Genomic DNA, 26,125 nt, shown 5'->3' on the forward strand with positions numbered 1-26,125 from the left:
TCTCTCTCTCTCTCTCTCTCTCTCTCTCTCTCTCTCTCTCTCTCTCTCTCTCTCTCTCTTTCTTTCTTGTGTCACAAGCAGCTCAGAATTGCTAGGTTGCAATTTAAGCTTTCAAATCATTAGAGGCATTTTTAGGTCCTTGGTGAAATCATCCTTTGCTTGGTTATAGAGACTGTTCAACCAGTGGAACCAGAGTTGCAATGATAGGGAAAAAATTGCAAGTTGGTCATTTGGTGTGATGAGGGGAGGAGATGTGAAATGAGTTCTGCTTTTGTCTCTTGGTTCCTGAGCCCGTGTGTCGTGGCTGTGGGAGAAACAGTGTTGCATATCACTCACTGTTCTGAGCATCCAGTGGGACTCTACCCTACCTAACTTCATGAGGTAACCCTGGAACTGAGTCTTCATCAGATTATTTCAGCATTCTGAAAGGTCCCCTTTCTGCATATGAGGTACAGGGTAAGACCAATAAGTCCCATCACCATCAACCCACTGTTAGACTTTTTTCTGTGAAGTCCCAAGTGAGAGGCCATGTTGATGAAGGCATTCGGCCATTTCATGGATGGTAAAAGCCTGGTGCATAGGAAAGACAATTTCAACTCAGAATAAGTGTCTTTTCATATAAGAACTAACAAATGAACCCTAAAAGTTAGTACAGCATATTTGCCTGAAACCCTGGGACTTTTCATAAAATTGAAGATGAAATGGGATTTGAATGAGTTGAAATTGTCTGTCAGTGACTCACTGTTTTCTTGGGTAAGATGCTAACTTTATGTGCTACCTCTTCCTTCCTTATATCTGTGAAGTTGAGATAATGATGCTTTTGTATGTAAGCTTTGAACAGTTTAGAGGAAAGGTGCTGTGCAAATGCTGAATGTTTGTTTGCTAATAACAGCAATATTCCTCATCCCACCTTCGGCCTGTGTTTGAAATGAGCCTTTAAAAAGTTTGCCTATGGAATGTTCCAAATAACCATGTTGCTTATAAGCTCTCCTGGCACCTGATGTGTTTCCTTATGAGCATTTTAGTTTGTGATAATATTTTTTGGCTAGTTGAATACTACTTGGTTTCCCACTATATCCCAAGACCCGGAAGAGTAACAGTCTGTCTACTAGTATATCTCCAATGCCTAGGACAGTGTCTATGTGTAATAGACATTTAGTAAATATTTATGGAATGGGTGGATAAACAAGTAATGTTTTTATGAGTTCTGCTGAAATAGAATAAAATGAGCAAAAACCCAAGACGCAGAATCAGCAGTTTGGTGTGTGCCCCCTTCCACAGTGTGAGGATCCTAATGCTGGATTCTGTGTAAATAAGTGGTTTCTCTTGTTCACAATCTTGCAGTGAGCATAGTGCCATGGGGAATTTGTTGGAGTGACTTTCAACAGCATAAATGTTTAGCAACAGATGCACATGGATGGCAAGTTGCCTCATTCAGTTGCCGTCTGTTCGGCAACTGTCTGCCCTAATAGGAATGGTCCATTAGAACTAGACTGCTCTCACATGTTTAATCTCACTCATTTTCAGTATTTTTCTGAATGGCGTGAAAAAAGGAAGGTGTCCCTGTGCCTGGCTGGCCACTGCTCAATTATAACAATCTGGCACACTGTAAAGTCCAGTTGATGTTTTACATGATCCACGAGGAATAAGTGTTTTGTCAGAAGTCAGCCCCATGCTGAGTAATGGCACTAGGAAGCGTACTGAACTACAAATAAATTGGGCCAGCAGAGTTCAATGTGTGTTGTGCAGTAACAACAGAAACTGGCATGAGATGAAGGGGTGTGATCCATGGTATTCATCATTAGCGTGTATGATTTAAAAAACAAAACAAAACATGGCAAATGCAGTATAGTAAACTCTGCAGAGAATGTCTCCATATGTCCATGCAATTAGATTATGCCCAATGAAAGCATGATTCTCAGTCTGGACCTGTCTTTTAATAAAAACTTTTCCAAGATTTTTTGCTCCATAAAGGTGGAGACAGTGTTGGCCAATATAAATTTACCCTTTGTGCGACCAGTTGGATTGGTGGTGTGTCACAAGTGTGGGCCAGGTTTTCATAAATGTCTCATTGCTTAGCATAATGCCTGGCACCTGGTTAGAACTCAGTAAATATTTGCAGAATGAGTGTTGCAGAATGACCAGTTGAGGCCACTGTCTGAATTTCCAGTATGAAAGCAGAACCTACAGCTTTGGATCAAGCTGTCTATGAATTAAAAATTGGACTGCTTAATATAACTAAGCAGAACACAAAGCAAATTGCTTATCACTAGTATGTGCCTATAATAAACTTTTAAAGGCCATCTGATTTACAAAATATAAATCACTGGGTCTATATTATTTTGGGAGTCAAATGTCTGTCTAACTGGCTATTGTACAGAGAGTAAATCCATCTAAATCTTGGTTCAGTTACAGGAATGACTAGTTTTATACTAGATTCTCACATGACTCAAAATGTGTGTGAATGAGTCAGCCATTAATGTCCTCTGATCCTGTGATCTCCCCTCCCAGTGAAACGATAGCTGTAAGGCAATATGATAATTTGAGGAGGAGGAGGAGGAGGAGACCTGGGCTTTGCCCTGTGGCAGTAAAATGACACAGTTTAAGTAATTACATATGCACACAGAATTGTGAAAGAAAAGTATATTATCATCATGTAAATATATTTCATATTTATGTTAAAGCATGGTGAAAGTAAAATGTGTCTTTACTATGGGTGAGGACTGAGTTCCAGTTTTTGTTTTTCCCATTCTTTTTTTTTTTTTTTCCTAAAACAAGCAGCCTTTGTGTGCAGAGACAGGGCTGACCTGTTCACTGTCAGCTCTGTGATCACCTACCCCTTGCTGAGGTGAAGTGCTGTACTCAGGAATGTTTGCTCCCTTCTAATGCAACTAAATGCAAGTGATTTTAAGCTGACCCTGAGCAGTCTGTTGAGGAGTGTATGGAGCTATGGGGGATTTTTCTACTATTGTTCCATAAAGATTTGAAAGGATTCATTAAAGATCCAGGTAATTGGGATGAATCTTTGAGCATTTATCTGCTTTTGCCAGAGCAACTTACACCAGATTTGATGGACACCTCTCAGTTCTTCCTTAGCTTGACCTCTCTGTAGCATTAGACACTCTTGAAATTCCTCTCTAGATACCTTTTGGTCATCTTTTTAACTTTGTAGTTTTTCTTTTTCTAACTCTTCCTTTTATACTTGATCTTAGCCAAAAGGCCGAGAAGCAGTTCCTTTTAAATGTGCTGTTCTCCAGAGTTCTGTTTTGGTCTGTTTTTTGGTACCCATTTATTCAGTCTCCTTGGTAATCCTGCTCATTTCCATGGTTTCTTTTAAAATCTATACATCAGCCCGGGGATTTAGCTCAGTGGTTCCAGTGCCTTGCAAGCGTAAGGACCCGAGTTCAATCCCCAGTACCAAAAAAAAGAAAAAGAAAAATCTGTATACTAATTACTCAATGTGCATGTTTCCTTGTCAGTCTTGCTGAGCTGCAGACCTGTATATCCAGCTACCCTAAAGATATATATAATGATAATAACAATAATAGTGCGAACAGCAGTAACAGCCACTCTTACGGCACACGGCATCGGACAGCTAAGAAAGAGCTCTATTTCTTTCTGCTTATTCCTCTCAGTAACACTATGAAGTAAATGCTGTCATTACTTTCTGTTTTCAAGAAAGGAAATTAGGGTTAGATGCATTTAGTAACTTTCCACGATCATGTGCTTATCAGCAGAAACTCATTGTTCATCCCTGGAGTCCACAGTTTTAACCATAAGCTCTTTGGATTAGCTTGTCGAAGTGGGACCCGTTAGTTTTCCCTCTCTTCCCCAAACATGTCTCTTTCTGTTACTCTTCATCCTTCCTTCGTGAAAGGACTGCATTTCACCCCTAAAATAGGGAGTATGAGAATTGCACTAGTACTCCAAATACTTTAGTTTTTAAAATATATTGTTTGCATTAACCTAGAGGATTCAAACTCCTAGCCTTTGGACTGCTGGTTTAGACTGTACATTATTTTAAAAACCAGAAAATTTCTCCTAAAAATCTAGATTTCTAACTTTTCTGCAAAAACCTGGACTTGCAGTCTCACCTGGCAACAGTCATCTTAGTGTTTCCTATCATCCTGTACTTTGGGTTTCTTATATCCTTGCTTATATGACACTGGTAAAGTTGTGTTTTCCTAGTTGATCATTTTCATAGAACACAAATGGTTTTCTGAAATGAAATTTATTACTTGCTTTGTCTTAGCGTTTTTTATTTAGATTTCTTCACTGTTTTCTTTCAGTCCACAAATATTTTAAAGCCTCTGTGTTGAGGTTGAAAGGGAAAGAATTATTTTTTTATCATCTGCTAAGTGTCAAAGTTAATCACAAATATAATTTAGTTATGTCTTCACAGCACTGAAGTGGGTGTTCTTAGTTCCTAATTAAAAGATAGAGAACTACAAGGATTTCTGGAAGAATTGCCCCAAAATCTAGAACCCAGGGTAGGCCCAGATCTGTCTGATCCCAAGGTCTGCATTTTTTTTTGCACTTCATTGTATCAGTTTTACTTTGAGCTACATGTAGCCACTACGCAAACAATCTCTTTAGCTCTTTCTGTAGTCTGCTTCACACCTCTCTGTTCTTCCTTTGCCACCAAACTGTATTTATTTGTTTTCACAGAACTCCCTTGACCCTCTCTCATTTCAGCTCATTGTCTCTGTTCCTCCTGTGACTCCCTCAGGCATCAGCATTGTCTTAGCACATGTTGGGCAGCAGGTGTCATCCCAAGCACCTGGTAAGTACCTGCCTGAAAGAAGGCCCACAGGCTGGTGGTCCTGATATCAGTAATTGCAGCGAAGTGTGCTGAAGGCCTAGTAATTAGACCCAGTGCTTCATTAGTCCTTTTCTTATTTGAGCTTTCTCACTTCATTTTCTCCAAAAGAAAGTGCCTCCTTTACAAAATTTTCTTGTATAGCATTTTATTTTTTACTTTTTAAAATTATTTTTGCTTCTTTCTTTTACTTCCCATAACCTCATTTTAAATCTTTCCTGCTGCGTACCATATCTGCTTAGATATTGTAGGTTTCAGCAGGGGTGTGGTGGCACAGGCCTGTAATCCCAGCACACAGGAGGCTTAAGCAGGAGGACTGCCACGAGTTTGAGGCCAGCCTGTGCTACACAGTGAGTTCAAGGCCAACCTGAGCTTCCTAGCAAGACTTTGTCTCAAAAATCGAAAAAAAACAACCAACCAACCAAACAAAAGATAATTTGAGGGTTTCAGCAATGCCTGCTGCTTTCTACAAGAAAATAGCATTTAACTAGTTACCCATGTTAATATTTTGGAAGCATTATCAAATCCAGTGTTTCTCTCACAAAAAAAAAAAAAAAAACTTGGTAAATGAATGTTGAAAAAGAAAATATACATTAGGTGCACAAAAAGTACCGCAGCCTTGATTAAGTTGCCAGCCTTTCTGTCTTTGCTTAACTGTAGCAGAGATGTCCTTTTCCTCTGTCTCTAACGTACCCTCCAGGCAGTTGTAGTGTGTGTATGTGTGTGTGTGTGTGTGTGTGTGTTTATGTTATTTTTGCAATTTTCCTAGTGTTTACTTTATTCTACATTAGGTGCACAAAAAGTACCGCAGCCTTGATTAAGTTGCCAGCCTTTCTGTCTTTGCTTAACTGTAGCAGAGATGTCCTTTTCCTCTGTCTCTAACGTACCCTCCAGGCAGTTGTAGTGTGTGTATGTGTGTGTGTGTGTGTGTGTGTGTTTATGTTATTTTTGCAATTTTCCTAGTGTTATTACTTTATTCTCTTCTCCACTGACTGTGAGGTCAGTCTCAGCTCCATGGGCTGGCTGTCAAAGCTGCTGCCCCACCTGCTCCTCCATCCTGGTACCTACAGTGCTTAGTCAAGAAGTCACTTGGTGAAAAGTAGATGGGTGGTACAGAAAATCCTGGCTGTTTCCCTCTCAAGGGCAGAATTACATTTTCATTCTGCAAGTGTTGTGTCTACTGTTTATTTCTCAATAGCTTCTCTCATTTTTAAGTTGTAATGATATAAATATTATAACCTGTAGCTGGTTTTAAAATTCTGATTTTCCTTACCCCAGTATATGGGCTTAATTGTGTTTCTGCAGGATGTAACACCCAGTATCTTAGAATATGACATATCCTATATTCTGTATATGGAAAGAAGGTCTTTAAAGAGGTTAGTAATTAAAATGAAGCCATTAAGTGCAGTTTAATCCAATATAACTGGTGTCATTGAGAATAGGACATAGCTCTAAACAGTGGGAAGAGCATGCAAGAGTGGAAAGAGCCAAGAAGAAAGCTCAGGAGGAGCTGATCTCTCCGGCACTCTAATCTTGGGCTTCTTGACTGCAAGACTGTTTAAGCCATCTAATTTATAGTACTTTGTTATGTAACTTTAGCAAACTTACCACAGGTAGTGTGTTTTTTAATTCACTACAGTTTTAAGTCCCTGTATCCAGGCCCTTTATCCTTGAGAAAAGGGTGGGCCTAATGATCTAGTAGACCCTCTCCTCCCATCTCATATTTCTGTGAGGTATTTGAAATTTGTTCTAAGAAAATAGGGCCATCCTAATTTTTTCATACTAGAAAATATATACATAAGCTACTCAAAGAGCAATTCCCTCATCCATTTATTTTTAAATACTTCATCCCCCATTTTTTGCATACATTTAAACAGGTAATGTGTTAAATACTTTTCATGCTGCCATTTTGAAAGCTAGAGTACAGTAAGTTCCCATGGACAAGGAAAACTATGCCAGCTGCAGCTTCAAACTTGTGGAGATGTTTACTGCAGTAAATTTATGTGCTGTTTTGCAGCATGTTTCTGGAGGTTCTGGCTATAGAAAAAAATACACTGAATCACTAAATTTGACTTATCCAAGATTCCCTAGTCCCATTTCACAGTCATGTTGTCAACCCTAAAATGCTTATCTTTTCTGTCCTTAACCCCCAACCCCACCCAGTCTTCTGTCTGACTCCTCTGTAGTGGTGGTTGTTGAACTAAGGGAATTAAATTTGTTGAGTTTTTCAGAGACTGTTGAAAAAGAACCTTTGAATTTTACTAATCAGTTCAGATCTTTGTAGATCCCAGGTTCATCAGATTGCTTTCCTGTGTCATGAGGTGGATGTGAATCCATTTTAGAATCCAGAAAGAAAGCCTACAATCCTTTTTGAAGAACCAGCAATTTATTTTCTAGATTTCCTCTTCATTCTTTATGCTCTTATTTTGAACTTGTCTCTTCTTGTTCTGTCATGTAGAGGTAGAGGAGCAGAGCTAGTTGCCGTGTTTAAGAGCTCATTCATAGGCATTATTAAATTGCCTTTCTACTTTTTCTTTTTTAAATTGTACTTTATTGGTTCTTCAACCATACAGGCTTATGGAAAATTTTTAATTATGTATAAGACTTGCCATAAAAGCCATCAGGTTTTTTCCACAACTGCCTTTGATAGTAAATTCAGCAGTAGTTGAGTGTTATTCACACAAGGAAATATTTCCCGTACTCTGTCCTATAATTTTCATTTCTGTTTTGCTAACCAGAAAGCATAACAATTAGGCAAATGAAAATTATAATTTTCCCCAGGACAAATGGTAATTCAAACAGATAAGTTGTAGACAATCTTTTGACCTCATATTCATTGACAGATTCAGAAAGATTAGAAATATATCCTACTGATAAGAACCAAATTCAAGAGTTTTCCGTGTCTACTTGTATTCTTAGTATACCTGTAACTAATAGCTTGGTAGAAGTCATTTAATTTTTTTCTGTATCATTCTATTTATTTCTGAAACTGAGGAAGGAGGAGATCAAGATTAGATGACCTTGAAGTTGTCTTCCAACCCAGAAATTACATATGCTACTACTAATAATGATAATTAATAAATTAGGGCTCTTACTGAGTTAAGTATATTTGGTCCCAATAATATTAATTTGTTTGAAAATATATCATGCATTATCTGCAATGTTCCAAATACTGGCAGTATAGTGATAAGTTGGATATCTTTCAGAATTTACATCTTATTGGGGAAAAGACATAAAAATAAGAATAGTTGAATATTATTGGGGCAGTTAGAGAGGTTCGTTTAAGGCATGTCAGGGTACAGTGGCCAGTTTGGCCGTAGGAAGAGGCCTGTGGTGAAAGAGGCCAAGTATGAGGCTGAGGGTACAGCTCATTGGTAGAGCACTTCCCTACATGTACAAGGCTCTGGGTTCAATCCACAGCACCACACACACTAAATAAACAAGTAAAGGAAGAGAGGGAGGGAGGGACCAACAACAAAGGCCTGAGCAGAGCAGCTGCAGTGCAGTGATGAAGCAGCAGCTTGCTTGTCATGGCTAAGCTTGTGGAAGAGGAAGTAGAAACATGCTCCACTTTTTCCCAAGGAGCTGGAATATAAACAGAAAAAAATGGAGGAGGGAATGAGAATATAAGAGTTGTTTTTTTATATATATATGGGAGTGAAGAGCCAGTGTAAATGTTTTGGGGGGCATTAGAACATTAGAAAGGGAATATTTGTTGTAGAAGAGACGAAGATGTAATGAACAAACTTAGGGTGAGAAAACAGAGAGATGGATGAATGGGTACATATGTGAAATGTAAATACAGCAAAATGTTGGCTAATAGAAAATGTTTACAGTACAATTCCTTCAATATTTCTCTATATTTGAAAATTTTATGATATTGGAATTATTTTGTAATGTTGAGGGGAAGAATACAGATTGAGAGTTTACCCTTGAACTTGTTTTTATGGCAGGAAATTATGCAAGGAACTAGGTTAGCACATTCACGATGGGGCTCTAATTCATATGTCTTGCTGCTGGGTGGCCTGAACCACCAGTGATACATGCATTGACTTTCCCATGGGGTAGCTTTTTATTAATTCATTAGTAAAAAGACCAATAAAAATGCTTAGGTCTGTACCACAGGTGCTACAAGCCACCCAGTGGGACAGTCACACACATACCACCAGTGGTTCAAGCTAGCGGGAACATGGGAAAGCCTCTCTTCTGTGGTAAAGTAGGTGTCACTGTTACCTGCTGAGACTGAGAACCAGAACAAAAGCATTAAGAATGAAGGATGGAATAGTCTCTGTGGCAAGTGAGAGGGGCTGAGCAAAACTGGGCTAAGGATGAGATGCTGATGCTCAGGTTCCAATGAAATTGTCTCCTTCTGCAGGCCAGGGATTTAGCTCAGCGGTTCCGCCGCCTGCCTTGCAAGTGCAAGGACCAGAGTTTGATCCCTGGTACCAAAAAAAAAGAAAAAAAAAACAAAAAACAAAAAAGAAATTGTCTCTTTCTGCAATTTTCCCTTGTAGGCATCAGGAGACTGTACACTAGCAGGAGCATTGACTGTAAAGTTTAAGAAAGGGAAAGCAGGATGAGTAGATGGAATGCATGATTCACTCCACTCACTCCTTACCAACAGTCATGTCTTCTGAGTGGGGGAGTCTTTCTGCTCTCTCATTAACCTTTCTATTTGAATTATATGAGATAAAAACAATATTATAAAATCTTACTACACTATTACTATCATTTAACTGAGATTTTGTTGTCTTCTTTAGGTAAAAGAAGAACGGCCAGAAAAAATACCTGACTTAAAATTACTAGTGGAGGAGAAATTTTTGGCTTTACAGAGTAAGAATTCTGATGCAGACTTTCAAAATAATGAAAAATTTGTACAATTTAAAGAACAGTTGAAAGAACTGAAGAAGCAACGTAAGTCAGCATGTTTTGCTTTGGTTTGGCTTTTTGAAATCAGGGAAATGAGTTGGTCTCAGAAAACTTATGCTAAAGTGTATGCTTACCTGCTTGGCTTGATCTTCTTCTTCTTCTTCATTTTTTTTTTTTTCATTTTTTTGTACCAGGGATTGAACTCAGGTCCTTGTACTTGCAAGGCAGGCAGCAGAACCACTGAGCTAAAAACCTGGCCCTTTGTCTTGATCTTCTTAAATTGCTTTTTATTATTGTTGCAATTCCATATTTTGTCTAACTTTTGGTTCCAGTCACCTTCCATTTCTGAAATCCAGCAGTTCCCTCCAAATGCTAAGAAAATTCCCTGGCACCAAAGGAAAGTTACATATAGTGTCCCTCTACTGGTGAGGAAAATTGGGAAAACAATATAAAATTAAAATCTGTTTAATTAAAATAATAATCGCTTTTTCAGATTTTAAAAAGCTTGCTTTGGAGGAGTAGTAGCTGGTTTTTGTTTGTTTGTTTGTTTGTTTGTTTTCTCAAATAGAGACCAAAATCCTCTTGGTGGTGTATCCCCCCCCACCCACCTGTGGTACCAGGGATCGAACTCAGGACCTTGTGCTTGCCAGGCAGGCGCTTAATGGTTTATCTTTGTAGTAGTATAAATTCCATGTAATCATTAAATTTGTTGCCTTTTTAATAAACTATTATGCTTAGATTTTTTTAATGAACATAATCTTGACTTAAAAATGAGAGTGAGGAAAATAATTTAGTGTATAAAAAAGTCTATGCATAGAATTTGCCCATAGCAGTATATCGCTTCTGCACAGTGAAGTATGTACATTCTTTTTTTCCCCTGTGACCCATATGGCGATGTTTTGTAAATTGATTAATTATCATAGCATATATGTAGTTCAAGTCTTTCGTTATTGAAGTTTTTTTTAATTCCTTAAAACATTGAACAATGAAGCAACTAACTTTTTCTTTTTGGTACTGGGGATCGAACTCAGGACCTTGCAATTGCAAGCAAATAACTCTTTTTTAAACTTAGTCTCCTGTCATCTTCATTTCCATACACACAGAGTAAGAATATTGTGTGATACAAGACACAGATTCATTTCACACCCTTAATATGTACTGAAGAGATTCATATTTTGAGCATTTTAAGCAAGACACAAGGACAGACTTCCATTTCACCAATGGCAAACAGTAGGGCAAATGAGAATGAAAAGGCTGATAGTGAACCACCAGGACACCCTGAACTCAAAACACAGGAAGTAACAAAACAGATCAATCAGGCTCTAGAAAAATTCAAAACAGAAATAATTTCCCAGATAACCATAGAGATAGTGAGCAAAATGGAAGTCGTGATTCGAGACTCTAGAGCAGAAACTGACAGAAAAATAGATGAGCTCAGGACCATGATAGAAGCCATGAAGGCCCAGCATAAGAAAGAAATGGAAAAAATAAACGCCCAACATAGGCAAGAAAGGGAATCCATAAAACAGATTCAAACAGATATCCAGGAGACTAAACACTCTGTTGAATGTGTACGCAACATATTTTGAAATACTTTCTTTTAAATATAAGCATTTTCTTTAAATTGATGCTGAGATCACAAAAAATGACTGAGGAAGCTGCTTTACAAATAACTTATTTCACAATTTGCAATGTTTTGCAATCATTATGAGACTTTTGCTTTTACTGTAGATTTTCAGAGTGAGCATTTTGCTTGTATTTAAGTTCTGTTTTTGTTCTCCATTGAATATCATGGCTACCAAAATCTTTCTAATATAATTGGCACCATCCCCCCAAATAGCTAATAATCCCCAGAACAAATAATAATGTGCTAATGGCTTTCTGATTTTAAGATGTTAGTTAATTTCAGTTTTGATATTGGCCAAAATAGGCCGATATATTTTATTTAATTACTTGGACCTAGTATTCACATTGTGACAGATTTAATATCCAATTGTAATTCTTGTTCTTTAAAATGGTTGTAATACAGATTGAGCCAAGTTTTAGCACAGTGGCATCACACCTGCTTCGAAAACGCAAGGTCCTCAGTTTGATCCTAGGTACCTGCCAAAAAAGTTTTAATACAGATTGAAGAATAAATATCCAGCAACATAAAAATATAAATTACTTTTTCATTTATTATTGTTCATAGTTTTTATTCCTTAAGAGAAATTACAGACTTTTAGGAAATATTTTCTTGAGGAAATATTTTCTAATTAAAAACATACAATTCAACAAAATAATACATGTTGAAATCATAGTTATTGTTTAATTTTCTCTAAAATGGGAAAGGCAGGGTGTGAGGCTGAGAGAGAGAAAATATTAAGGAAAGAGAGACAAAGGTTTCTCAAATCATTTGAATAGGTAAATCTAATGACAAAGGATACCGAAACAAATGCTTCCTTATGTAAGGTTTCCCCACATACTGTAACACTGGAATTAAAAGAACTTTCCCTTTAGTTTCCCCTAAAATATTCTTTTAAAAATCATTAAATTTAAAAAGGAAAAGAAAAATTCTTAAATTTTAAATGACAGAACATGTAAAATAATAATACTCTTATAAAAAGTTCTTGAAAAATATACATACTTAATGTGCAAAATGAAATTCTCTGTGTAGTATTACAAGTGCTATTGGTTAACTTGCCCCACCCACATCCAGTAGAGTTGATTTCTTTGACTTAATTCTGCTACAAGCGTCCCGGTTACGATTGGGCTCCCACAGTGATGTGGCCCCAGGCCATAAAGTACAGTGTTATGAGCCAGGGAGGAAGCGAATGAATCTGTTTTGAGATATATTCTGGAGAGAAAGAATTATAATAATATTTTTTTGTTTTTAAAGATTGGAAAATACAAGCCCAGGGGATGTATTTGGTTCTAGTTTTCTATTTGGCAAAGTAAAGGCTGAAGTATTTCTAACAGTTCTTTCATGGAAATACCATGAAATGCTCATCAACCTTATGGGAAAATATAAATGCATGGGATTAAATTATATCAAGTCAGGATGTGATTGAAGAAATGGCTGGAAGCTCCCTGATGGGAGAAGTCAAGGTGAGGCGGCTGGTGGGCAGACTTGGGCATTCAGTTGTGAGCTTGCCTGCTATAGCTCAGCAGCTTTTTCTCAAACTCTTTGGTCCCATACTCCCTTACACTCATTTTTTCTTTTTCCGTTTTCAGCAATACTGGGGATTGAACCACTGAGCTGTATCCCCGCCCTTGTTCTTCAGTTTCTGGCTTAGAAGGCAGCTAGACTCTCATGTTTTCGTCTTCATTTGACTTGTTGTATTACATTATTTTGGCTAAAATTGGTGAGAAAAATGTGGTCTTACACCTTGGTTGTGGGAGAATTTGCACAGCAGTAGAAATGGTCCTTTGCACTGAGCTCTAACCCTAGACTTTTATTTATTTTTCATTTTGAAACAGAATCTTACTAAGTTACCCAGGCTGGGGTCAAATTTATGATCCTCCTGCCTCAGCCTCTCAAAGTGCGGGGATTACAGGCTGTACCACCATGTGTGGCTGAGAATAGTTTTTGTATTTTTAAATTGTTGTTCGAAAAAAAATAAAAACATATTTAGTAATGGAGAAATTATATGAAAGTCTGATTTTAGTAATCCCAGCACTCCAGAGGCTGAGGCAAGAGGATCGCAATGAGTTCAAGGCCCGCTTGGGTTACATAGTGAGACCCAGTCTCAAAAAGAAACAAAAAGTGATCAGATTCCTGCCTTTTATCAACTAAGCTAATTTGTGGACTTTATCTTTAAGGGCCTAGAAGAAAAGAAGCAAAACAAACTTAGAAACTGATATGGATAACCTTGGGGAGCTTTGGCTGTGTCCTGAAGTTGCAGTCTTCTTAAAAGTATAATTTTTTTAGGGCCGGGGATTTAGCTCAGCGGTTCAGTGGCCTGCCTTGCAAGCGCAAGGACCCGAGTTCGATCTCCGGTACCAAAAAAAAAAAAAGTATAATTTTTCTTAGTTTTGATTTTTCTTGTCTCCTTACCTGTCTTTATTTCTTCTGCCCTACCTCAGTCAATGGTGGAGTTGAGTAGTTGCATCATAGACCATTGGCCCACAGACCTTACTCTTTGTACTGTGTAGCTCTTTACAGAAAACCTTTCTGGATCAAAACCATATTCAGAAACAAGTCGTTTCTTGGATTTATTTTTAGATTTTTTTTTTCCCCTAAATGCCATCTATTTGTCTCAGGTATGTTCAGAATACTTTGAACTTTTATTCTGTGTCACTGCAGTTGATGCTCGGAAATGAATAAAATGCAGGAACCCTATACTTGGAGAGACAGTGTATACAAATGTGAAATAATGTGACAACTGTTAATAACAAATAACCCAGTTGCCAAGTTTTATCTGCCACACTCATTTTGCCAGTGTATTCACAGAAAAATTCCAAGGTGGCTCATGCCCAACAGGGAAGAATTACAGTGGGACAGTTCAGATACCTATTAGTTAATGTCCTTAGAATAAAACCTGAAACATATGATGTACTTGTTTAAAAATATTTATCTAAATGTAACACGTTAGTTGTACCTACTAGCTTTTAGTGTTTATATCTTATAGATATTACCACATATTGGATCAACTTCTTGGAACACATCATTTATCTATTCAGTGCCCAGTGGACCACATATCAGAGTAAATTCTGTCAGCCTCCGTTTACATCTCAGGATTATTACTCAGCCTAAAGGAGACACTGGCTGTTTGCAAATCCCAAAAGCCTGCCTTTAATTTGTTATTATTGGGAATGCTGGTACAGCTTATTTGAAAGAACATGAGCTTGGCCGCTGGAAGACCTGGATTTGAGTCACCCAGTATGTAGCCTGGTCTCCCTGCAGATGCTATCCATTTTTCTGCCAGTTCCTAGCATAGTAGCAAATCAAGATTGATTTTGACAAGAGGACTGGGATAGTGATCCTGATAATAACTGCATTAGGCAATGATTTCATGGAAAATTGTTTCTCTAAGTAGTAATAGTATCCTTACAAGATGTGAAATAGTATGCTTTTGTTTAAGGCAGATATATTCAGGCTTTCTTGGGCAAAGTAATTTTAATTTATTTAAATGTGTCAAGGCAGGTTTTTTTGCTTGTCTTAAACTGCCTGCACCACTTGCAAATCAGTTTCTTGCCATCTTCACTTCAGGAGAACTTAATTAGAATGTGTGAAGTGCTCTGTGTAGACACTTTTTCAAGTCACCAAATAATATTTCTGGCATTCTCTAGTCATTTAATTACCTACTATATGATTAGCAGGCATGGTTTTAGTGTAGACCATAAAAGGCAGAAATTGAAGGCAGTGGGTAATAACCTATACTTAGAAACTCAAAATATAAGGTTTGCTCTTTAGTCAAAACTAGAACTGACTACAAATCTGAGACTCTATAGTATTAAAATAATATGAGGGCCAGGGATTTAGCTCAGTGCTTCGGTGGCCTGCCTTGCAAGCACAAGGATCCAAGTTCAATCCCCGGTACCAAAATAAATAAAATAAAATAATGTGAAGTGTAATTTCATTGGTATATTTAGATGTCGAGTTAAAGGAAAACATGCCTTTCTTAATAATGAAATTTTTCTAATATGAAGATGTTCATCACTAACTTAGACAGTATATTTACATCATTTTTATATGCCAGATATAAAACAAGGAAATTATTAAATTTGTGAGTGAAACTTAGAAATCATTTTGAGTGACAGTGTTATTAGTCAGGTGTATAAAAAGACATAGGCGTTTACCCTGTAATTTAGTGATTACACATATACTGCTCCTTGGTGGCTATCCTTTTCCTTCAGAACTGCAGTAGATAGCATGAACTTGGATGTTTTGCTCACTGTGGTATTCCTTGAACTCCAGCACATAGAATTACTGTCCTATAGCTCCTTCACGATCCCCTGGGAATAGTCACGTGCTTGAGAGCCTTTGTCATGTGAGAGCTAAAGTGCTACACCTAAGATTGCAAAGCTGTGAATAGAGGAATCAGGAAGATCGGAAATTAGAGATGACAGGTAGCACTGGAGTTAGGTATAGGTATCTTCCTTCCTTAGTTCCATAAAGTTGTGTCTTCCCTGGAATTTTTACATTTTTGAGGAGATTTGAGTTACCAAATAAATTAAGTGAAGAAAAAGAAATTGAAGAGTAGATTCTGTAATGGTGGGACTTTAATCTGATTATTATGTTACCAGGGACTTATTTTACAGTAACAAATTAACCTTTCCACAGGTTTTGATGTTGAGCAATAAAAACAGTCAGCTCCTATTTGTTATCTGGGGTTTGCCCTATTCCTCTTGGATAGACAAGTCATAGCCAGCCTTTGGTATAGTGCCTACCTAGTACATAAGATACTTAGTGCTTGTTGAATTAACAAATATCAACACACATTGTTTGAGTGCCCATCTATACATGGGGTATGCCACTTGCATGCTTTATGTATATTATTTATTTATCACAACTGTACAAAATAGCTGGAAGTATTTTGTAGATTAGAAAACAGACATGGGGCTAGGGATTTAGCTCAGTGGTGATGCCACCTGCCTCGCAAGTACAAGGTCCCAAGTTCGATCCCTGGTACCAAAACAAACAACAACAACAAAAAAAAACCAAAGAGCTGCCCCAATATATAGGTAAGTGGTAGAGTACTTAATTGACATGTTTGGCATGCACTGTGGCCCTGGGTTTAATCCCCAACACTGCAAAAAGAAGGGGAGGGAAGAAGGAAACGGACAAAGAGGTAATCAAATTTACATAAGCTCCCAAGTGCTGAAATTCAAACCCAATTTTGGGTGACATCAAAGCTCATGTTCTTTTCCCTGTACCACGTCAGCTCTTGAAAATGTTCCCCTGTGTTTGCTGTTTGCCAGATCATCTATTTCATTCATTTTTTAAAATATTGACTTGTCATCAAGCTCTTGAGTAGTAAATCAGCCATTTAGATCTCCCAGATCATAGAATGCATTGATGTACTCTGATGATGCTGAGGGGAATCAATTTTGTCTAGGTGTGAGAGAGAATCTCTTCTTGGCCAGTTACATTTAGAGATCAGGGAATCAGGATGAAATCAGACATTCCATAGCACTCCTTTTCCAGATCCCATAGTTGTGGCGATCCAGCCAGTAGATAGTGCTTCTAATGTCAGTAGTTGCTGTGTTATAGCTGAGAAGAATAGGATATTTATTGTCTCACAAATTAGAATAAGACCCATGAAATTTATTTCAAGCATAACAACAGTACTGTCTTATACATATATCATTTTACTTAATCTTTACAGCATCCATATGGGGGGAAAGAATGCATAAAAAATTTCAGGTTCTGTTTTTGCAGACCAAAAACATAGTAAGAACCATGAAAGTGACATATTTATCCCAGTATCTCACAGCCAAGAGGCCACAAGAATAGCAAATATGTTCATAAGGAAAGGGAACATTTTAGAATGAGAAGTGATTGGTGGTTGTAGTTTTAAAATTTTTAAATGTAATATAATTGCATATTTACATAAAATGCAAAAGTAAAGATAGAAATACAAAAAGAAAGTGCAATAGCAAGGGTCAGAAAAGTCAGGTCTGGGGCAGGCGCTAGCCACAATAGAGGTCTGGAAATGACATCTGCAATGGAGCTACCAGGAGCTCCAGCTCTGGAGCTGGCAAAGAAGGAATTCATGGCGCTAGTTCTTGTTGCAGTGCTAGAGCTGGTGAGGGAGATTTAGGTGAAGTGGGCAAGCTCTACAAGTTGGACTTCAGCTTAGGCTGCAACTGGACCTGCAGCTTTTTTCTATGCCTCAGTGGGCTTGAAGTGCTACAGCTGAGCCAGAGGATAGTGGCTGGGGGTCCACCTGGGTGTGTATCTCCAGCCAGGAGCCCAGAAGGAAGGAGGTGACCTTTCCCATCCTCTGGACCTGTGGGGTAGACATGTATGCCCTGGAGAGGATATAAAAGGCTTGGCTACCCAGGAGAGCTGGCAGCAGGGACTCCCTGAGGGAATGTGGCTTGCCTGCCTGCCTGCCTGCTCTGGCCACATTGGCCAGACTTCTGAAAAGCTCTTTATCCACTGCGGGGCTGAGCCTGGGAAGACCTGCTCTGGCTCCTTGGTGGCTCTTGGTGGTCCTGCCTGAGGAGATCTGCCTTGCACTGTCTGTGACACTTGGGCAGCTTCTGCAACATTGTTTGAGGTGTCAGGATGGAGGCAGCCATCTTCTTAGTTGTTCAGAGATGCTTTCCCTGCCTCAGGTCCTGAGGCTACAGCCTCGCAGAGTACAGAAGCAGCTCAGCATGTCTGGTGTTGACCTTCTCTGGCCAGGTGAGCTTGGGAGATGTTAAACAAAAATTGCAAGTTCTCTTGGTCCTGTTGCCCACAAAGTGAAATCAGATCTCGGTGTAAACAACCAGAGTTCCCCCTTCTGATAAGAACACCCTATGGCTCATCTATGCCTTCAAGGTGAAATAAATCTATAGCTTTTTATTTATTTGTATTTTTATGTGTCTAAGTATCTTTATATATTTCTTTTTATCTGCCTCTCTAACTATCCATTAGTTATTTACTTTTGCAGTACTGAGTCTTGAGCCCAGCCTCTTCACACTATAACTGCCTCATCAGACTTTTTTTTTTTCAGATACCCACTAAGGTCTCACTAAGTCACTTAATTGACCAGGTTGGCTTCATCTTGTGATCTTCTTGCCTCAGCCACCCAGAATGCTGAAATTATAGTCAAGCAGTACCTGCATGAATTTAGAAACAGCAGAAGTAAACCTAGAAAAGATGGCCGTGATTCTGGCATTGGTGACATTTTCAGCTTTAAGGCCACAGATATGCATTGACACTTTGCAATTTTACTTAGAAAACTCTGAAATATTAGAGTTTTCTTTCCTGGATTGATTATGTCGTCATTTTCATTTAAAATAGGGAGTACTGAGACATTCCAGAAACTTCCACAATAATTTTCTTTAAGGGTTAAAAATGTTGGTGTCAAATGGTAACCTGGAGGTGGAGATCATAATCGTAGCTTTTAGATGAAGCTAAATGATTTAATTATTCATCCTCAGCTGTTGGACTTAGTACCAAGGTGCAGTGTTCAGTATGTGACATAGAGTGAGGAGGAGCATTGCGCGGTACCTGCAGGGCAGTAGTCTTTGTAGACCCTAGAGATCATCCAGTGGTGATGGTGAATAATATATACATGCATTACTTTGAAACTTGCTTTGTGGACACTTGTAACCATTCCTGTCCTGTCCTTCCATCTCAAGATCCCATGTGCTTTTGTGTCCCAGGTGGATAGTTTGCATTTTGTAGATAGGAGGAAGCTGTCATTATTCAGAATGTAGTAGTTTGTTTGTTCCATCAGTATAACCATGTTGGGTTTCATGTGTGCTGTTGCTTATCAGTAGCTGAGCCATCATATGCCATTGTGCAGGTTAACACAAGTCATTCATGTCCCCATCTGCTGATGGCAATTTATTGTTTCCAGTTTTGACTTTGAAAAATAAAGCTGCTGTAATCATTCTTGTACTAGTGTTCATATGGGTAGAGACTCAGTTTCCCTGGGGAAAGTACCTAGATGCTAAATTTCTGAATCACATGGTTGGTATATGCTTAATTTAGAAATTGTTAAGCGCAAGGGCCTGAGTTCAGTCCCTGGTACCAAAAAAAAAAAAAAAAAGAAGTTATTGAGCTTTCTTTTGAAGTGATTGTTTAAAGCGAAGTTTGAGATTTCTCACTTTTTCCATTGAGAATTGTTAAACTTCCAGGTAACACCCTCAGTGGCCCACCTCTTCTGACCAGGTCCCACCAACCATAGCCCTGCCCAGGCACAGAAGGCTCTTGGGGGCCTCCCAGACCTAATCCTTGAGGTTCCTTCCCTGGCCTCTAGGACTTGTGTGCACATCTTCACAGGATACATGCAATCCACCTTGAAGTTTTGACAGAGACTTGCAACATTGCTGAAAAGTGCAAGTCTAATGTACCCTCTGAGACTTAATCCAGACCTGTAGCTTAGAGCCTGTTTCAGAACTTTTAGTCCATGTTGGCCAGCTCCAGCTTTGAAACACCATGGAGATGGTTCTGTGTAAGGGAAAGGTGCTCATTCTATGGCTCCAGAAGCAGATACAACCAAGTAGCTGGAAGTGAGAAACACCCCAGTGACCGTCCTGCAACAGGCCTTCCCTGCCACAAGCCCTGCCCATGAATCCATGAGGCTTCTGGGGGCCATCTCAGATCTAAATCATCACTGTGAAGAAAGACAGAGATTGATATTAAAGGAAATAATTCCCAGAGTCAGGCTTTCCTTGCCTGTGACAAGGCTTTACATCTCACATTACCTTAGGAGTTGCAGAGTATATAGGATAAAATAGAGACTATATTCAACATGTTGACCACAGTCTTCAGGAAAGACAACTTAAAGGAACCAGCTGCATAGCTATATCACTACCACCAGACTTTGGGAGGAATCTGAGAAGGTTGGGTCAAGGTGTTGTTCTGGCCCTAATATGAGTCCGGGCAGCCCCAGCAGACAAATTAAAACTCAGCACATTTAAGATGTTATGTGATTGGGAAGATAGCTTAGTGATAGAGCATGTGCTGAGCATGCACACAGCCCTGGGTTAAATTCTAGTGTCCTCCCTGCCAAAAAAAGGAAAGAAAACAAATCAAGATGTTATATTTGATGCCAGTTTGCAGAAAGGGTAGTATTAGGACCTCAACCTAACCCTGAGATTGACAGGCATTTTTCCATATTATTAGCCTGAGCCGAACTTTAAGGATATACTTCCCTGTCTGACTGAAATTAAATTACACCCAGATGAGCCAGAGGTATTGGGTATACTTAAAAACTGAAAAAGCATGATGCCCTAGGAATCGACTAAGTCCTAAGTGGGTGGAACCTGACCTGATATTAGTCCTATAAACTTCAGGGAGTTGCATCGGGGCTGTGTTCCTGGTAGAGCCTGCTGCTTCACCAGAAGACATGACATAAAAGAGGGATCTGTGTCTGTGACCCCTCTCAGATCTAAAGCTACTCTTCCAAAAGTTGAGATGAATTTTGCCTCACTATCTTGGTTGGTATGTTCACTTGTATGGTTTTGATTCTCTCTAGTTATGCTCTTTTATGTCTTACCATGGTTCATATATTTGTAACTCAAGCGACTGGTACACTTCTCTGGTATTGCTGGTCATTGGATGGTGCGTCCTGAACAGGCTGGTGTCTTTTAGTCACAGAGACATTAAGCTCCAAGTGAGAGCTGCTTGGGGTACAAATTGATTGGGACTTCGCAGAGCATCAACAAACCTTTCTTTGTCAGCTGCTGGAAACTTTTACTCCTCTAGAGGGATCCATGTGCAGTGATCCCCATTCAGCAATCAGCATTTGCAGTGATGTCAAGGAATAGAACTAACATGTTCCGAGGAGGAATGTGTTGGCTGGGAAGCACCCTTAGAAAGCAGGAGGTAGCTGGTCTGTCCTGTTCAGTAGTGTGAGAAAGCAGGGGTTGCATTTTCTCCCATTCAGACCCTGAGCCCCAGTAAAACTGTTTTGCTTGCACATCTTGAAATTGTTTTTTGGAAGTAATGTTCCACAGGCACCTCTAAGGAACAGGTGCCAGTAACCAAGAGGTGACCTTACTTCATTACACAGTAAGTCCCTGACTTAACAAATGAATTCCATTCCGTGAAAACATTTGTGAATTGGATTTGTGCATGTACGACGCAGTAAGTCTTATACAGTACACCTGTGAAAGTTTACAACTTGAATGTTTGTAAGTCGGGGACTTAGCTGTAATACCAAAGTCTCCACCCAGTGGATAGTGATGTCTCTTTCCCATCACATGGCAAGTGTAAAGGAGCTGTTGTCAGACTACTGTACTGGGTTCTCTCCACCCATGCATGTGTGATGTCTTTCCTTCCTCAGCAGACTGAAGGTTACCTGCCTCTGCAGTCACAGCTTTGGAGTGATTCCCAGTGGTCTCCTTACTTGTGGCAGAGACATTTTGTTCTGTTTGACTACTTCTTGGTGTACTTTGCTGACTCATTCCCTGCAGAAGGTGGACCCCTTGTGTGGGTCAACATTACTAGGCTCCCTAGAGAGACTCCCATTTGTATGGGCTGTCAGGTGTGTGCTGATCCTGGCAGAATGCACCAGACTGAGCCTGAGAGCAGATTCTGCCTGAGCGGAGTCTCCAATGAGACTGCATCCTGGCTGGCTGAGCTTCCAGTGTCCCGTTCTCAGAAGCCATGAGAGAAGAGAACAAATGTATCTGCTGTTTTTGGCATCCTGTTTTCACACAGCTGAGAGCAGTGATGCTGTCCACAGGCTGAAAATCTGCCTCTGCCCTTATCCCTGCCTTCCCTCCTCTCCTTCCGAATGGTCTCTTACCACACCAGTCCCATCTGACTTCTTCCTGGACTGAAAAGTTTTGACTTTTAACTCCCAGGCAGTTGATGTTTCTCCTAGCTGTGTGGTTCATTCGGTTCTCAGCTTCATTCCAGGCTGGGTCCCACTTATCATGAGCTCTGTGCATCAGGGTCACCTCGGGGAGGCCTTTTCAGGGCCCCTTGTTGTGACCTCAGCCTTCCCTTATGGCAACCACTTTAATTGAATTATAGCACAGTCTTCCTTTTCTACTACATTCTTTAGTGGTTTGTCCTTCTCCTCTTCCAAGATGGCTATAATTAAATTTAGTAAAGAAAGATTTAGATATCAAGGGACAGATGAGTCAGTAGTGAGTTTAAACAACTGTGAACTCTGAGAGTTTTTCCCATTGTGACTTATTTTATGAGTGTGATGCTATCCATGCTCAGAAGCCAGAATCTAGAATAGAAAGACCAAATCCTGGGTGCCCTGGACACTATACTTCAGAAAATAATTATTTCATCAAATTGTAATTCCTAAAGTTGGAATGATTTAAGTTTTAGAATTATTAAATATAATGGTATTGCCAGGCAGTTGTTATATATTTTTTAAAAGATGCGTATGTTTGATTTTTTTTGGCGGGGAAAGACATTTTAATGCAATTTTGGCAGCTTAGTATGTATCACTATATTTTCAAGAGCAAGTAGACATGACTTAATCATTAATCTGTTTTGGGGGGAGGTTGGTACTGGGGATCGAACTTGGGTCCTTGTGCTTGCGAGGCAGGTGGTAGAACCACTGAGCTAAATCCCCAGCCCCTTAATCATTAATGTGTTCTGTATTTGAAAATCAAATAAAATTTATCAGGTCAATAATTATAACTTGGCTTTGAAATGCATCTGTAATTGAATATTATTATATGTGTGTGTCAGCAATTATACAGTGGAAAAAAACTAGCACATGTATATGAAAATTCAGAGCCATTGGTAAGGAAATGCACTTAATAGTCAACAACATTTGGAATCAAGCTAAGTCTTATAATTTTGTACATTGAAATAGTAATACTAATGGCTTGCTACCTTTAATTTTATTTAGAGATTTTGGAAGTATTAACATGGTAAAGATGTATGATATTGGGAACAAAACAAACAAACAAAAAACCTGATTTAGACACTGAGGAATGAGCTGTGTCCCCTCTGGCAGCCCAGATTCTGTGTCCAGATTTCCTGACCTGCTGTCTTGAAGGCTCCCTTCTATGTGTGATAGATGGTGACATGTCTGTTGTTAACACACATTCCCTCTATTATCTTCCTAGTATATTTTCTGTAGAATTCCATATCTTGGAATATCATAAGAGAAATGTTCTGAAATAATAGAGCAAAATGTATTCAGTATCCTTTACAATATGATTTAAAACTAATATATTAATCATAATATGACAGTGGGAGGATAGCTAAGAAAAAATATGCTATATCATAATGTGGAATAATTTGCATTTTAAAGTGATGCAAGGATAGTTTTAAAAACCCAAGGAAATAAATACATACAGTGATATCTTGGTTCACGGGCTTAATTTTTTCCATGAATCTGGTCATAAACCATATTGGATGAGAGCCAAATCACATTTCCCTATCATAGGTCAACATTGAACTTACTGATTTGGTTCTTGTCCACTTTGGTTTGCAACCAGAATTGTGGAAAGAATTAAGTTTGTGAACCAAGATACCACTGCTCTCAAGAGTTATAAAAAACAGGATGGAAAGTTGAATGTTTAGTATGATTGTGGTGAGGTTAAATTTGACATCACATAAAGTAGACTTCATTGAAATTAAAACTTTCTGAAGCTGGGCTTGGTGGCACATTCCTGTAATCCCAGCACTCGGGAAGCTGAGGCAGGAGGATCACTGTGAGTTCAAGACCAGCCTGGGCTACATAGTGAGTTCCAGGTCACTCTCAACTACATAGTGAGACCCTGTCTCAAAAAGAAGAAAAAGAAATTAAAACTTTCAGCTTTTCAAAAGACAAATGAAACCATTAAGGAAATGAATAAGTAAATTATAGGCTGGGACAAAATATTCACAAAACATTTGTTAGATGATATAGTTTATCCGGACAATATAAAGAACTACAATTAACAATAAAAAGATAAGCCTTCCAATTTAAAATTTAGGGAGAATTTGAATAGATGCTTCACAAAAGAAGATATACAAATTACTAAATGTATATTAAAAAGATACTTTGTTGGTGAACACCTGTAATCCTAGCACTCTGGAGGCTGAGGTAGGAGGATCGCTGAGAGGTCAAGCCCATCCTCAGCTACATAGTAAGTTCAGGACCACCTGAACTACATAGCAAGACCTTGTCTCAAACACAAAAAGAAAAAGTTACTTTAAAAAGCACATTCACAGGACTGGGGATTTAACTCAGTGATTCCACCACCTGCCTCGCAAGCACAAGCACCGGAATTTGATCCCTGGTACAAAAAACAAAAAGCACATTCATAAACTGAGCATGTGATCTCCTGAGGCTGAGGCAGGAGGAGCACCATGAGTTCAAGACCATCCTGGGCTACATAGTGAGACTGCCTCAAAAAACCAAAATCAAAATAACACCGCATTTGTAAATAAAAACTAAGTAGTAGCATTATTCTTCTTCCCCAATTTCATCTCTACCTTGTATTTTAAAAATTGTACATTTGTGCTTTCCTAACTTTCTATGAATCTATTATAATTTTATACTCAGAAAAGATCTTTAAATTCCTTCAGAAAAAGCTACTAGAAGAGAGTTACTAGTGGTCTTACCATCTGTTATTTGATTTCTTGATGATAGCCATTCTTTCTGGAGTAGGATGTTGATTTAATTTGCATTTCTCTAATGGACAGAGAAATTGAACCATTTTTCATGTATATATCCATGCACCAATCTTACCTATCTTTCCTTTCATTAGTAATTATCATGGTTCTTTGTCTCTTCTTTCGTTGTTTTTCTATTTTCATTTCATATTAATACATTTTTTGCAGTACATAATGATCACATTCCTTGTGGGGAATATACAAGTACATAAAAAAAAATCTCAATTTGATTTTTATCTCTTTCCCATCCCACCTCCACCTCTTAGTCTTTGTCCCATTTTCAAAATATATCTCTTATTTTAATCCTTATTTGTATTTTGAGTTGCTCATAAAAGAGAAAATGTAAGACATTTAAGCTTGTGCATCTGATTTATTTAACACCATGGTTCTCAAGGCACATCTATTTGCCAACAAATGACTCAGGTTTATGTTTCTTTATGGTAGGATGGTACTACATGATGTATAAATACCATATTTTCCTTAAATGCATCAGTTGATGGACATAAAAGCTGTTTCCAAGATTTAGCTCTTATGAATTGTGCTGGTACAAACATGAGTGTGCATGTGTCACTGTAATATGATGTCTTCAACTCTGGATGTCTTCTACCTAGGAGGGGAATAGCTGGGTTGAATGGAATTTCTAGTTTTGTTTTTTAGTAGTCTCCTTACTGATTTCCATGCTTGTATTAGTTTGTGTTCTCACCAACAATCCAGAAGGGTTTCTTTTTCCCTGCAGCCTCACCAGCATTTGTTGTTATTTGATTTTCTTGATGATAACCATCCTTTCTGGAGTTAGATGGAATCTTGGTGTTTTAATTTGCATTGCTCTAATGGCCAGAGATCTTGAATATTTTTTCATGTATTTATTGGCTATAATAGAGCTGCTTCTGAGAAATGTCTCTTCATTTCAGTTGCCCATTTTTTTCATTGGGTCTTTTATTTTGGGAGGGTCTAATTTATTTGTGTTCCCTGTATATTTGAGATTCTAGTTCTCTGATTGAGGAATAACTGGCAAAATTTTTTCCCCAATTCTTTAGGTTGTCTCTTCACTCTGCTGGTTGTTTCATTTGTTGTGCAGAAGCTTTTTAATTTAATATGACCCCATTTTGTTAATTCTTGTTCATTTGTCAGCTGGGGTTCTGTTCAGAATATCCTTGCCTGTGCCTAGATCAAGAGTTTTACCTATTTTATCTTCCAGCAGATTGTTTTAT

The 26,125-nt window shown here is 38.6% G+C and overlaps 1 protein-coding gene across 3 annotated transcripts in view; it reads left to right on the forward strand.

The window, feature by feature from the left end:
* Nsmce2 (NSE2 (MMS21) homolog, SMC5-SMC6 complex SUMO ligase) overlaps positions 1-26,125 on the forward strand; it is a 238,432-nt gene that overhangs the window by 70,052 nt on the left and 142,255 nt on the right. For 2 of the 3 annotated variants that reach the window (XM_010611219.2, XM_010611220.2), the window contains exon 4: positions 9,580-9,733. In XM_010611219.2, coding sequence (XP_010609521.1) covers positions 9,580-9,733 — 154 coding nt within the window. Of the gene's footprint in view, positions 1-9,579; positions 9,734-12,901; positions 13,095-26,125 lie in introns of those variants that run through there. The other variant, XM_010611221.3, reaches the window with a different exon arrangement.

The sequence above is a fragment of the Fukomys damarensis genome, unplaced genomic scaffold (genome assembly GCF_012274545.1).
Source record: "Fukomys damarensis isolate Sample0158 unplaced genomic scaffold, DMR_v1.0_HiC HiC_scaffold_5, whole genome shotgun sequence".
Classification (NCBI taxonomy): domain Eukaryota; kingdom Metazoa; phylum Chordata; class Mammalia; order Rodentia; family Bathyergidae; genus Fukomys; species Fukomys damarensis.